The 15,052-nt window shown below is 28.5% G+C and overlaps 1 protein-coding gene across 2 annotated transcripts in view; it reads right to left on the bottom strand.

Moving 5' to 3' along the window:
- Eip63E (cyclin dependent kinase Eip63E) overlaps positions 1–8,313 on the bottom strand; it is a 111,897-nt gene extending 103,584 nt beyond the window's left edge. The window contains exon 1 of one of the 2 annotated variants that reach the window (XM_016048957.4): positions 8,162–8,313. In XM_016048957.4, the coding sequence (XP_015904443.2) occupies positions 8,162–8,195 (34 nt within the window). In that variant the 5' untranslated portion in view covers positions 8,196–8,313. The remainder of the gene's footprint in view (positions 1–8,161) is intronic. The other variant, XM_043047146.3, reaches the window with a different exon arrangement.
- Between the last annotated feature and the right edge of the window lie 6,739 nt (positions 8,314–15,052).

Raw genomic sequence — 15,052 nt, 5'->3', positions numbered from 1 at the left:
CGATGTCGAAAAAATGATTTTTTCAACCTTATCGACAAGCCATTTTTTCTTAATATTAAATACATTTTAAAACTTTAAACTTTACATTTATGACAACTACATATTAATATAATTCAATAACAATAAAAAGGAATTTAAAATGTTTATACATTTAATTTTTATAAATATTTGAAAATTTAATGTAAATATAATTTTTTTTTTACCAGAGATAACTTTCGGTACGTTCGTACAAAAAACAAGTCATTGTAGAGTTATGAAAATTTCTATGCTTGTACATATACCTTATTTACATTTAATTAACTATATAAAGTTTATTTTTTTCATTATAATTGTGTTATACAGGGACAGTTTTTCAAAATTTGAACGAAATTTTGCATTTTTTTCAGAAATACTACATTTATTTTGCTTATATCTAATATATTCTGAACATATTATGAAACAAACTATTTCACCTGATTTTTCAAACATATTTACATGAGTGTAGGCCAATTTTTCGTTGATATTTCATGTAGAAAATTTTTTGAGCGTACCGAAAGCTATGTCTGGTTAAAAAAAAATTATATATACATTACATTTTCAAATATTTATAAAAATTAAATTTATAAACATTTTAAATTCCTTTTTATTGTTATTGAATGATATTAATATGTAGTTTTCATAAATGTAAAGTTTAAAGCTTTAAAATGCATTTAATATTAAGAAAAAATGGCTTGTCGATATGGTTGAAAAAAACATTTTTTCGCCATCGAAAACGTCTTGCTTCAAGAAAGTATAATAAATAATATTTGTTTTATCAGTTTTTTGGATACAAAGTTATTACGATCTTATTTTTTTGGATTTGCCCACTGTTTATAAAAAAGTTAGATTTAAGTTCTTACAACCTAAATTTGTAGTTAAATTTTAAGAAGTCAGATCTGTTAAGAGAAAAATATTAAAAAAATCATTATTAAGCATAGTATTAAAATAATTTTTTAGCACTAAATCAAAAGCATGATTTTTTTAGCAATTTAAAACAGTTCCAAATTCTAATTCTTTAAGCTATTTTAATTTGATCATTCGCAGGAGAAATTAATTCATACAATTATCATTAATATATGATTTGCAGCAGTTTCAATTTCAAAATGTCAAATCCCAGCAGTTTCTTTTTCAAGATGATTAAAAAAATTTTTAGTAAAATAATTTCATTGATAGTATCTGTAACTTGCGTGATTATCTACTTGTTATGAGACTTAATTAAAATTCATTCAAGCAAATTCCATTGCCATAATAAAATTTAACAATACAGGGTGAACGGAAGTTATTTTACCAACTTTGAAGCACATTTAAACCAAATCAAATTTAATTTTTGGTTCCCTTAATCAAAATTAAATAATTCTGTTGCTTGAATTTCAGCAAATAAGTTTTTAGCAGAGTAAGGATCTTCTTTCATACTATTTGCATTTTTGAATGTTTTTTCTCCAAAGAATTTGAGATTTTAATTGTACTAAACCTACATCATTCTTGTCTCAATTCGAAGAAAAGACTCATATCAAAGGTAAACTTACATAACTATTTTTTTAAGTAAATGATAGTCTACTCCTAAATAGAATTAAACTATCATTTAAATATTTTACATCCAAATAGCCTTGAATGTCTTAAAAAAGCTTTTACGAGATGCTATCAGAATTTTCATTCTAAACTTATGGTCAAATAAACGGCAACAGCGTGTCAATCCAATTAATTATAAAATTAACGGTAAATAACATTTTTACCTTAACGGTTATGAAACAGTTTACAAATAATGCGGTTATTAGACCATGAATACAAAACTATTTGGTTTCTTTACTATTTGACAAAAATGGTCTCTTAGCGATTTACAACTAAAATGGTTTCAAAACCGTAAAAGATAAATTTAACCGGACATACATTAGAGCTAGGCTTTTCATTAGGTAATGGGCATAGGAGAGTTCAGGATACTGAAAACTCTTCACGTGTGAAAGGTAACGGAGGAAATATTGTGGTGTCAGCACTGAGACTTGAACCCCAGTTTTGTCGGTCCTAAGACGGACAGATTAGCCCTCGGCTATAATATGTATTCAACTGCAAGTAACTAAGTGGTTTCATTAGGTGGGCTTAGTTGTTGCTTCAGAACTCTGGCTGTTTAACCGTTTTAGATGAAAGCAGTTAAGAAACGGTTTTTCTCACAGTCGACAAACAGTTTGATTTCCATCGTATTTAGGGTTGATTGTTTTGTTTGAATATGGTAAAATAACAATGAAATAAATTGTTGTTTAATAATTTGGTCCGAGAATTTTCTAACTGCATGTACGTGAAAGATATTAATTATACTATTTAGTTCAGAAGTTAATTTTATTTTATTTTATAACCGTCGTTGAACAGCCGACCCAAATTGATAGGTTTACGACTACTAATGTTCAACTCCGTAGCCTAGTAATTTTGAACCCAATCCAGAAGACCATGGACTTCCTGGATCGAGTATTGGGAGAAATTTGCCTTCGTGGAGGACTTTTTGATAAAGCTAACCCGCATTTGCGTCACATGGAGAGGAAGACCACGAGAACCTCCCACGGTTAGCCTGACGGCAAGGGGACTCTAACCCATAATCCGTCTACCACTGAGGATATTTTACGTCACCACTGTGGTCGGTGCAAGCCGGATGCGGAATTTTTATCGACTGGGATTCGAACCCGGTTCGCCACATTGGAAGGCGAACGTTCTATCCCCTGAACTATCGCGGCTCTCAAAAGTTAATTGAAAGGAAAGAAAAAAAAACGTGATATATACATGTAAGATATAAGCATGTAAATTTTAGTTCATTAATCAATCATATTACTTCATCCGAAGTAATAGCTTACAATTTTTTAAAAACATTTTTATAATAAAAGAGCTTTGACTAAAAATATGTTTAGAGTAAATAAACTACTGAAACTAAACACCATAGAGAAACAGAAACTAAAAAAATATTCAAAATAAGTGCGCAACTTACAAACTGAATAATAAATGACTTGCAAAGGACTACCAAATACTTCAAACAAACCAGTAATCTTAGCTTCGATGGAGCATGTCAATATATTATTTTCAGATTACGGATGTAAGCTTTTTTTATCCATCCGTAAAATCTTTGAAATAAAGCTTTCTTCTTTGAGAGTAATAGAAAAAAATTCTTTATCCTTCAGGAAGGAAATTGTTTTAGCTTTACAAATCTTTACAAAATGCTTATCTTTTTGTATTTATCTTATTTCTGTTCAATGTATACTATTTATCTTCTTTTTTTCCAACATTTCATGTTTATAATACACATAGTAGTCAAGCATACTGTGTGTTCTAAAGTTTAAAAAATTTGTGATTTAATTCGAAAAAATTCGCTTGTACAATGATAAAAAACGGACAAAAGTAAACGGACCACCCTAAATAACTTTTGATCTAATTATTGGATTTTCAAGTTCTAGGACGGAATCTTAATTGTTCGAAGAGGGGACCTCAAATATGCAAAATAATCAGTGCAGACGATATTTTTAGTTAGAAAATCATTCAAAAAAAAGTTCTTTCTCTGAATAAACATATCATTTTTTCGATAAATTTGGTTTTCTGACTCCAAAAATATAGGGAATAGTCGCAATTTGGGAAATATGGTTATAAAAATAAATAGTATGGACTGGAGAGAGGCCCAAAGTTTGGTCCCCTTAATGCTAAATTCACTTTTTGCGTATTTTGAGATATCTCTTGAAAAATGTTTTAAGTGAATTAAAAAATTTTTGCTCACAATAATACAATTTATTCAGCCAAAGAAAATTCCATGGAAAAATAACTCTTGGTGAGCATTTGCTATTCTTAATTATTTTGTAATAGTCGAAAAATTTTTTAATTGTAAAGAATAAAATTTTTACATCATTTTAAAGAATCTATAGAACATCAAATTTCTTTATTTTAAGATCATGTCAAAATGTCATCATGTTCATAATATCATGTCAGCATGTCAAAATGCAAAATATGAGAGAAATCGGTCAAATAGTTCCTGAGAAATTGTATTTTAAAAACACGACTTTTTCAAAATTGAATTTCTCATAATTTATTCAATCGATTTTGCTTATATTTTGTATTTTGTCATTTAAAACTGTATCCTTTAAAATTATGTGCTTTACAAATCAAAAAATTTCGACTATTATTAAATAAAATATTAAAAAATACTAAAAGTTATATTTTGCATGGAATTATCTTTGGATGAATGCATTTATGATTGTGTGCAAGAACTAACCCGCATTTGCGTTACATGGTGAGGAAAACCACCGGACCCTCCCATGGTTAACCCGATGGAAAGGGGATTCTAACCAATGAGCCGGCTGCCACTGAAAATATTTTACATCAGCACTGTGGTTGGTTCGAGTCTGGAGCAGAATTTGTATGAACCAGCCATCGTTGGGCTTCGAACCTGGGGCACCTCATTGGAAGGTGAGCGATCTATCTTCTGAGCAACCGACTGTCAATACCTGTCAATTGCAATTTTTTTAATCTAGTTCTAAAAATTAGTATTCAACTCGTTTATCATAAAAATATTTAGTTTATACACGTATTTACGCGCGATCGTAAATTTAAATTTCAAATAAGCGTTCAAACTATGACATTTTCCTAAAAGACACAAAATTTTTTTTACTTAATTAACATAACTTATAAACTGTTTTACAATATCATAAATGAACTTAGCAAAAACTCTAAAACTAAGTTCATAATTCCTTTTAGATATTATCTTTTAAAATTATGTTACAAAATGTTTAAATAGCTTATGCGGAAAAAAAAGTTTCAAAATGAAAATTAAAGGGTAAGCACGCATAAGAAAATTTGTTTTCTGATAAAGCTAATTGGCGAAAATGTTTAGTTAACTCATTAAAGAGAAAAAAGATAGAAAGTTGGAAGATTAATGTGCCGTTTCAAAACATTTTTGCAATTTCACGGTTGAGTTACAATTTCAATTACTGCAGACACGGTAAAATAAAAACAAAAACTAACATCGTTAAGATTAAAGTTTAGAGAAGCTCAGAATAATTTTGAATAACAAATTCAAATGAAGCTAAGGGTTTGAAGATTTATTAATAGAGTTTGTTTATCTGTAATTTATGAATCAAATCAGCAAAAACATCTTTTTAGTTTTCCTTGTTGTCAAGCGTGATTATCTAAATAGAGATTTTTTATTTATTGTCTAGGCAATTAATGTACAAAAATATCAAATAATGTTATAAAATTTACAATGTAAAGCATTTTTTTTTAAATTATTCAGTTTTTTTCATATCAGCAATCTAATTATTTGCTTTATGTACTTACTGTGAATTAAGCAGTAAAAAGGAATAGTGATAATTTAAAAAAAATATTTACTGAAGGAAACACATTAGAATTTTTTTTAAAAAATTACTTTTCTTAAAATTAGCATTTAAGCAAAGTTCGTGGTTTTTTTTCTTCGAATTTTTAATTCATGAAGAATTACAGAAACTTAAAAAACTCTTATAAGTACTCTCAACGTAAATGCTCGAATGAGTTATAACAACTTTTCAAAAATTGAGACAAAAAATAATTACCAATAAATTTTTATTGTATGTTGTAGAAGGTAAATATTCTGTTTTTTTTTTCAAAAAATATTATTCAGTAAACCACCAAACATATCTATTAAAAATTAGCATGTTATAGGAAATAACAAACAATTTTTTGTATTTTCAATCAATATGAAAAAATATGCAGCAATATGAATATTTATTTTTCGTCATTTCTATTGAAAAAATATTATAAAAACTATTAATCATGCTTATTATTTTTGAGTTAAAAAATTATTTATAATTTTTCGAACGTTATACTATAGTATTAATACGTCAAATAATTGTATTGTCGCATGTTTCGCGTCTTCTTATTCTAAAAAACGATAGAAATTCCTGGATATAAGTTTTACTACTAGTCTGTACTTTCAGCTGAAAATGTTTCCTAATGTTATTTTTCATGAATGTAAGGTGTTTAAATATAAAAAAACAAATAAATATCAACTTGCTTTTGTTTCAAAATAAATATTTTATGTCGATGTAAGAAGAAAATTTCAAGGTCATGTTTCCACAGACATCATTTCATTTCCGTCCTTGAGTTTATTTTGTAAATTAAAATTAATAAATCTCTTCAACAAAAGGTGTTAAATTATTTCATTTAATTTGTCTGTAAAGTTAGTAAACATAGAACTACGCATATAGAAGTAATAGAAATAATTGCAGCTAACAGTTCTTCTTTATTAAACTAATTTTTTTTTATCTGTGTGAAAATTAAAGAAAGTCGAATAATTTTCAACAATTTTAATTTCACTCATCTTTTCAAACATGAAGATATTCGGGTATTTTTTTCATAACCAGTGTACCAGTGTACAGTATAGGCATCATTTTAACATTTGTCTTTTATGAGATGTATGTAGATCTTGAAAAATACGAGAGAGCTACAGTGATGTAAAAATAGTTTCGCTTAATAATTAATGTTTATCTTGCTTTATTTCAATAAAATAATTGCCCTACACCGTAAAAAATTTCGGATTAAATTACGGTATTAAGTACCGACACTTTGGGTGTATCATCTATCAAATCCATTTTTACAGTAAAATATTATACCGTAATTTTTACAGTAATATTTATTTATTTAGAATGATTCAGTGATTGCATGTTAATTTTTACTGTGAAGATCAGATTTTAAGTTCTGTATAAAATGAAAACGAAAAATAAATTTTTAAGCAAGAAGTTTCAAAAGTGAATTTTTTTTTCAAATCTTGAAATTTGTCAACGCAACTTTTGTTTAAATTTTTAAATTTTTTTATATTATTATATTGTGCGTCTTGGTATACATTTAAGGTATATATTTAATTAGAGGGTTGAAAAAATAAGTAACAAAAATCAGGTCTGTGTTACTCTATTCGATCGTAATACTATGTACAATAAATAAACAGACATGCAATGAATAATGATGTAGTATTAGTAACCAAGTACAGAATCACTGCTTATTGATTTAACACAAGCAACTATATACACAATAAGTAACAAGAATTAATATGTTGAAGTTTGAGCTAAAGCTTTGAATAAATTGCAGTAAGATTCAAGGGTCAATAAATAAATGATTTTGTAAATGAAAGTAAAAAAATATAACTGTTACATGTATTCTGCATAATGTCATAAACAGTTTATTTCTATTTGTAAAATCTGGGAAATTTTGTTTACATAAGGATAATAGCATTATATTTTTTCTTATAGATAATTGCATCATATTGTTCAATAAAATATTAGGAAACATAACAACCAACTATATTGTTAGTTTTTATTTTCGATATTTCTGTCTTTCCACTTCTTAGTGAAACAAATAAATAAATAAATAATTTTGGGTTTTTTAATTTTTTAATTTCATTGTATTGTTCCTACTTAATCATTTGCTTAACGTAGGTATGCTGTTTAACGTTTAAGAACAATGTATGTTTCAAAGATTAAATAATTTTTTTCTTATGAAATTTATCATTATATTATACAATAACATAGTAGAAGACGTAACAAAATATATAATCCTTTTTTGAATTTTATACCCTTTTAAAAAATGTTTACATTAGAAATTAGAATTGGTCTATAAATCTGCCATTTTAGACAACGACTTCATCGATTATTTTAACGCAAGTAACAAGTTGAAGTTATGACTCATTCTCTTTCGGGAATTCCCTGTCTGCGTTTTGATATTTTTGTAATCAGTTCCTTTTCAAAATCTAAAATTCCGCACAATTCTCTTTTTATTTTTTCATTCAAATATGACATTCTTTCAAAATTAGGAAATGAAATAAATAAAAACATCACATTTCAAAACATAACCGCAATTGACCACTATCCGGCATGACCTTTGTCCAAAAAGATAGGTCAAGATTATCGGACTGTAAAAAGTCCGGACAAAATGGGGGTGACCTCATCCCCTATCCCAACAGGTGACTGCCAACCAACATGAAGAGAAGTGAAAAGAAAAACCCGGCAAAAAAAAAAAGAAGATAGAACTACGCATTGCGGCTGGCTTCATGAAGGATGCTTAAGAGCACAGCTGGAACAACAAGGATGCGGACTGGGATGCTCGGGATCAGGAAGATCATGTTTAGAAAAGATACAGAAGGATGTGGACTTACCTTCCTTGGCGTATCTGTTGGCGTCGACGGCCATGGTGTTTTCGTCTATAAACCTCGATCCCTACATCATTTGCTTGAAACGCTTACCGGTAGAAAAACAGAAGGGGGAAACGACACCGGCGCCGCCCTAGTGGGGCCTGCGCCCTATGAGCGGTCATCTAGATACGATGAATAGAACCGGAGACTCTAAACAATATCCATCAACTGTTGGGGCGAAAACAAGTCATTAAGTAAAGGTAGTAAAAAAACGGATTTGCGTTATATGATAGAAGAAACGCTTTGTTTTCATTTTTTGGAAGGCTACAGCCAAGGGCGGCATATTGTTTGATTTCTATAAGCTTGAAAGTAAATAAAAATGGAATAAAAATAAGCGCAATTATGCTTATAAAAGAAACTCTTTGTTGCGTTGAAGAAAAATAAACTTTGTGATGCTAATAATGAATTTTTATTAATTATTTTTTAATGTTTTCTTGAGTATAATAAACGGATAAACTTAAAATAAAAGAGGCATAATCCTTTTTAATATGCAGAATGAATTTATGTAATTTATGACTTGAAGTTTTATTTGGAATTTCAAATTAATTTTTTGCAGTGTAAAATACGCGTAAAAAAACTTTATTTTCCCATCAATTCTAACTTCCTTAGAGTTTGTTAAAAAAACATATTCCAGCATCAATAATAGGTTCGTGTTTGTAACACTAAATAGGGTGTTACCTTATTAAAAACTTCAGTTTCTTCAAAAATATATAAATAGTAAAAAACAGTCGACTTGTTTCAAGAGCTTCCAAAATAGAAGCCCATTTTGTACGCGCTTGAAACGTTGTGACTGCTTTCTTTTTTGCTATCTATATATTTTTGAAGCAAATTAATTTTTTAATCAAGTGATTTATTACTGCTTCAGTATCTTGGGTTTATTTATTTAGTTAAATAAGATGGTTATATACTTTTTAATTTGCTTGATAGCTTTTATTTCAGTTACAATTTTTTTTCACTTTAATAAATATATTTTTCTAAGAAATAAAAATGATTCGCTACTATTCTGTTTAATTTCAAATTTACCGACTCTGAGATTTTCTAAACAGCAAAAAAATTTTAGTACATAAAGAAGCAACATACTCATTTATGATTTAAAATATATGCATAGATATGTATATATATATATTTCTTATTTTATATATTTTTCGTTATAACCAACGTTTATGCGCATTTATACGCACATTTTAGCAGGTGTATAAATTTAAAAAATTGAGCTTCTTTAAAATTTCGTGTTATTTGTCAAGGTTTAAAGCAAAGTGTATATCTGGTATTAAACATTTTTTTTCATCAAATTCATTCACATATAAAAATTGCAATTTTAAGAACTACTTTTAAGAAAATTAAAAAAAAAGATAATTTAAATGAGTAAGATTAAGCTATGATATACAGATTCTTTCGTTTTTCGCAATTGAGGTATGCTCGGGAAATATGCTTTTAATGCATACAACAACAAGTATTTGTGTGTGAGTGTCTATAACTTCTTAGCAGTAAAGGCTTATAATATTAAGATAATTATCGCCTCCCGTTACTGAAAAAGGGAGCTAAAGGGACGATATCCTTTGTTTAAACGTGAAGCCCATAGTTATGATTAATTCTACATTTCTTCGCTTTTGATTAATTTATCCATAGTTTTAAATTCTTTATTGGAAATATTCTGTCATTTGTCGAGGTTTAAACAAAGCTCTATATCTGGTATCTGGTTGTTTTTTTTTATCATACCCATTCACCTGTTTAAAAAGCAATCTTAAAAACTTTTTTTTAAAGTTAGTAAAAAATAATTAGAATAAGTAAGATTAAGTTATGATACTCAGATAATTTCGTTTTTTTTTTAAATTGGAGTATTTTCTTGAAATATGGTTTTAATGCACACATTAACAAATATTTGTGTGTGAGTGACTTTATTTTCTTAGCAGAATTTTAATTAGCTGTAAAGGCTTATAATACTCTGCTAATTATTGTCTCCCGTCTCTGAAATAGTAGACTAAAAGGATGATATCGTTGTATTTTGCAAATGAAACCCCAAGTCAAAATTAATGAAATATTTTGAATTTTTTATTTGCTCTTGATGGCCTAAAATATTATAAACTTCTTAGCTGCTAAATTCATTAAATAATATTTTTGTTTCATGCAAATTAGTTTTTATTTTTACATTTCCATATTATTAAAATAAGAAGCTTTTGTCTTCAAATGTCTGAAAAAATTTCGGAGCAAATTACGGTATAAAGAACAACGGTATAAAGTATACCGTTATACTTTATACCGTAAAGTATAAACATCGAATTTAGACCATAAAGTATAAAGTATACCGTAATATTTTATACGGTATAAAGTACACGGTATAAAATATTACGGTATAAAAAATGTGGATAATGCACTTTGGGTGCATTATCCGCAAAATCTATTTCTCGTAAAACCTATTTTTACTGTAAAATATTAAACCGTAATTTTTACAGTAATATTTATTTAATTAGAGGTATTCATTGATTTCATAGAAACTACTACTCTAAAAAATACGGTATATCAGATTTTTTATCTTGTAACATGTTCAAGTAAAAAGGGATTTTACTGTAAAAAGTACCGGCATTCTGATTTTTTACTGTAATTTTATTTGGAATTTCTTACAACGTTTAAGCATACACACAATTTGTTTCACTTTTTGGCATGTGATGTAATTCATAGTGCTAGAGAACAAACAAATAAATATTAATAATACTGACTCATTTCTGAACATGTGATACTTCAAATTAATAATATTTTGAACTCTCAGTCAACTACTATTGCATGAATATAATTGACTGATGACGATAATTTTTAGCCCCTAATCAGCGACTTATATCTAAAATCCTTTACAAGTTCTATTTCTTTAAACTAATCTAGTTCTATTTCCTATCCTGGATGAGTAAAATAATAGTCTATGGCCAAAATAGTATTTGAACAGTAGGGGATCAGCTAAGTTCTTAACAACGGTAGTGAATGCAGCTTCTGATATTTGCTCCGAATTGTAAAAAAAAACAAAACAATTATTGCGCTAGTGTGTTACAGCTCATGTCAATTTGCTGTTATTTTTATAATCATTTATCAAATTCACCTCGAAAATTTAAAATTTGTATTTATAAAGAATTTTCTCTTTTTTTGAATTTTAATTTTTTTATTTTATTTATTTATAAATATTTATTTCATATTTTTACTGATTATGAGCAAAACGTTTTTCTGTGAGAATTTACGTCGATCAGAAGCTTAGAAGAGAAATTGAGTATTCGCACAAGAACAAGAATTGAAGCAACTAAAACAAGAATTGAAGAATCAATAAAACGGAAGTATATAAGTTTCATTGATTAAACGGAAGTGAACTAGTACTACAGTAGTTGTGAAATATATCACATAAATTTGTGAATTAATTCACACTTCAATATTTTTTTACGATGAAGAATTTATCTAATAAAACAATGTCTTAAAAATTCCCGTTCTTTTTACTGACTTTCGCTGTATATTTGTCAGTTTAATGCTGGCTTGTTGACTAAACGGTTTTTCTGTTTTTCATCTTTATCGCAAATGGATTAAAATCATCAGCTCAAATTCTAGTTTTTGCTTTTCAGATTTGCTTACCTTTTGCTTGATAAATTTACCTTTCGTCAAATCATTTTACGATTATTTTCTTTACTTGCTCTTGTTTCTCAGTAATTATTTTATGGTTTTAAAAAGCGTAGAAATAAAACGGCGATTTAATTTCATTGTGAAATTTATTCGCCACTGAAACTCTACTTGATTATTATATTTCTTTAGGCATAACTTTTTGGTAAGTTAAATTACGAGGTTCTTAATCGAGGTGGGTTACTATAGTTTTTATAGTTATAGTTAAGTGTTTTTATACTTAAGCATTAGTTCAATAAATAAGACTTTAAAGATTAAAAACAGCTTAACAGTTAAAAAAAACAGTTTTTCTTCATGTGGAGGGAGCTTGGATGATAGAGCGCTCACCTTCTCATGAGGTGACCCAGGTTTGAATCCCAAAGTCGCCTGGTCGTATGAATGCTGCACTTGTCTCTCACCGACCACAATACTGACATAATTATTTTATAGAATTTTTTGTTAAAATAAGAACTTGTTTCCTAAATTAAGGCAGCTTGTTTGTTAAAATAGTAGATATCTGCTTAAATACAGGAGTCTGTTTTTAAATTAGTATTTTAACTGTATTTTTCTGAGAAATAAACGGTTTTATACTGGCTCTCCATCCAACAGTTTTTTTCCGAAAATTAAAAAAAAGAATTTTTTTTACAGTGTAGTGCTGTAGTAGTAAAGCAATGAAATCAGTAAAGTTAGGCATCAACCAACAATTCCGATTTAGAATTTTTTTTGACAGTATTATGTACTGTATTTATAATACGTATGTTACTGCAAAAGTTCGAAAGCTGTTAACTACTTAGCTAATCTGCAGATTTACTAAGGATGATCCGCTAAAGTGTGGAATCGAGAGTTTTCAGCGATTTACCCAAACACTGTGCACAATAACGGTCTCCGTATCGTTAAAGTTCAAAAGTTTGTTTTTCTCTTTCTAACAACTAATTTGTTGATTGTTTGATTATATTTATTGAATTGATTCATTAGAAACCAAAAAATAAGTAAATGAAAGCATGTTGATTTCCTTAATGGTAATTATAGATTAGACCGTTTGATTTTCTGCATTATATTTTTCAAGTGATTGCTAAGTGGTTATATCAACTAATATATTGATTGTTTGATTCTAGTTACGTATTTTTTAGATATCGAAAACTAAATAAGAAACATTGTTTTAATTTAAGTCTGCAGAAACGTTGCTGCTGTTCCAGAAAAAATCTTATTTTCCTTTTAAAGAGTGTCCACACTGTAAAAAATTCCAAATTACTGTATAAAGTACTAGCACTTTGGGTGCCTCATTCGTAAAATTCATTTTTACCTTAAAATATTGTTCCGTAATTTGTACTGTAATATTTATTTAATTAGAGTGATTCAGTGATTTTGTGGTAATTATTATATTAAAAATTACAGTATGTCAGACTTTTTTTGAATAATATGTTCCGGCTAAAATTGACTTTACGGTTAAAAGCACCGGCACCCTGAGTGCCGGCAGTTTTTTATCGTAATTTAATCCGGAACTTTGTACTGTGTAGTAGGTAATGTGTAAATTGTCTAGATAATTTGCATTTCATCCAAGGTAATTTGAGAAATTAAACAATTTCTTAGTACTTTTAGGATCATCTTAGTTAATTTGAACATAAGCTAGATAATCCGTAGAACAACTTAAGTGGTAACATATATTTAAACCCAAATGCTGACAAAGTTAATTGAAGACAACCAAAGAGTTCTTTTTTCTGATTTGGTTCTCTTCCAGGCTCTTTAACTGGATATATAAAAAAACACAAAGAGGAATTGATGCTTGCCCATCAGATAGGAGAGTTTTACTGATGATACAATCAATATTATGCGAAAGAAGTGGGAACTATTATTATTACTTGAAGAAAAATCCCGCGTTCTGCAGAAGTCTCCCCTTTCTGAAGGATGAATAGATGTTAAGGAGCTAATCATTTATCATCCGGGATGATAGAAATAATAACTCACTTTAGGGAAATAAATTATTCACTCTAATTAATCAGATTCGCTTTCCCTTCACTCATAATGATACTGGCTGAAAGGAATACATAAAAAAAAAAAATTAGTTTTAAGGTCGGTGCTTCTCAGTTCCGTTCATTTGTTCATTCAGTGGGCTGCAGTCCGGCTTTGGGATAAAATTTCGTAGGGTAAAATTGCTAAAACAAAATTTCAGAAACCTGATCTCATAAAAAATCTGTAGTGAGAGATCCATAACAAATACTCATAATGACGTATTGAATTACTATAATGATGTTTATTATAATAATGTTAATTAACAAAGGTGCCACAGGAGCAAGTATCTTGAAGATCTGTGAAAGTCTCTTTCGTATCTCATTTCGTGGAGGATTCTTTATTGCAGTATTTTAAACAATTTTGTAGGTTGGTACTTTATTTACATAGCATAAGAGCTGCACAATGGGCTATTGGCGACGGTCTGGGAAACATCCCTGAGGATGATCCGAAGACATGTCATCTCAATTTTGATCCTCTGCACAGAGGATGGCTCCTTCGCTTTGGTAGCCCGATAACCTGAGCGCGAAGTCGAGCACTTTACAGTAGAACAGTTTACAGAGGAGCTGATCGAAGTGGTCACCCATCTGCTTACTGACAGCAGCGAGTGATGCTTGAGTTTGGTGTTCTACTGTGAACTGTGCTTTTACGAACAGTCTACTGCCGTACATAAAATTTTGAATATTTAAAACTGAAATTAAATTTAAGGATTATTTTCGATTATTTACGGAAACACTTTTAAATATTTGGAGGGGGGGATAAATTAAGATCGTTTTCGGTGGGAGTTTCGTATTTTTCTATTTTTATATTAGAGAAAATTTTATCACGGTTATTCGTTAAGTAGGAAAACATGTTTGATAACCGTAAGTTATTTTTAGTGTAACAGTTACATTGACTTTAAAAAGAAAAGTTCATATAAGCCTGAATTTTTCTTCTTCATTTTTTTCGTTAACAATTCCGGAACAAAAAGCTTTCAGTTATATTTCTGTGTATTTTCCGAGACTATCTTGACAAGTATTAAAAAATATGAACTTTATGCTTTCTATTTTCATAAAGTTATCTACTACTTACTGCTATTTTGAAAATTAGACCATTTTAACATGTAGTAAGAAAAAGGAAAATCTAGCGACTGCATACATTCATTTTAGATTTTATATTAAAGATCCATTTATAGATTTTAGTGCTAGTTTAAATTAATAAAATACCTGAGGAGTTATT

The sequence above is a fragment of the Parasteatoda tepidariorum genome, chromosome 3 (genome assembly GCF_982258835.1).
Source record: "Parasteatoda tepidariorum strain Cologne lab strain chromosome 3, Ptep-v5.0, whole genome shotgun sequence".
Classification (NCBI taxonomy): Eukaryota; Metazoa; Arthropoda; class Arachnida; order Araneae; family Theridiidae; genus Parasteatoda; species Parasteatoda tepidariorum.
This window is presented reverse-complemented; position numbering and strand designations above follow the sequence as displayed.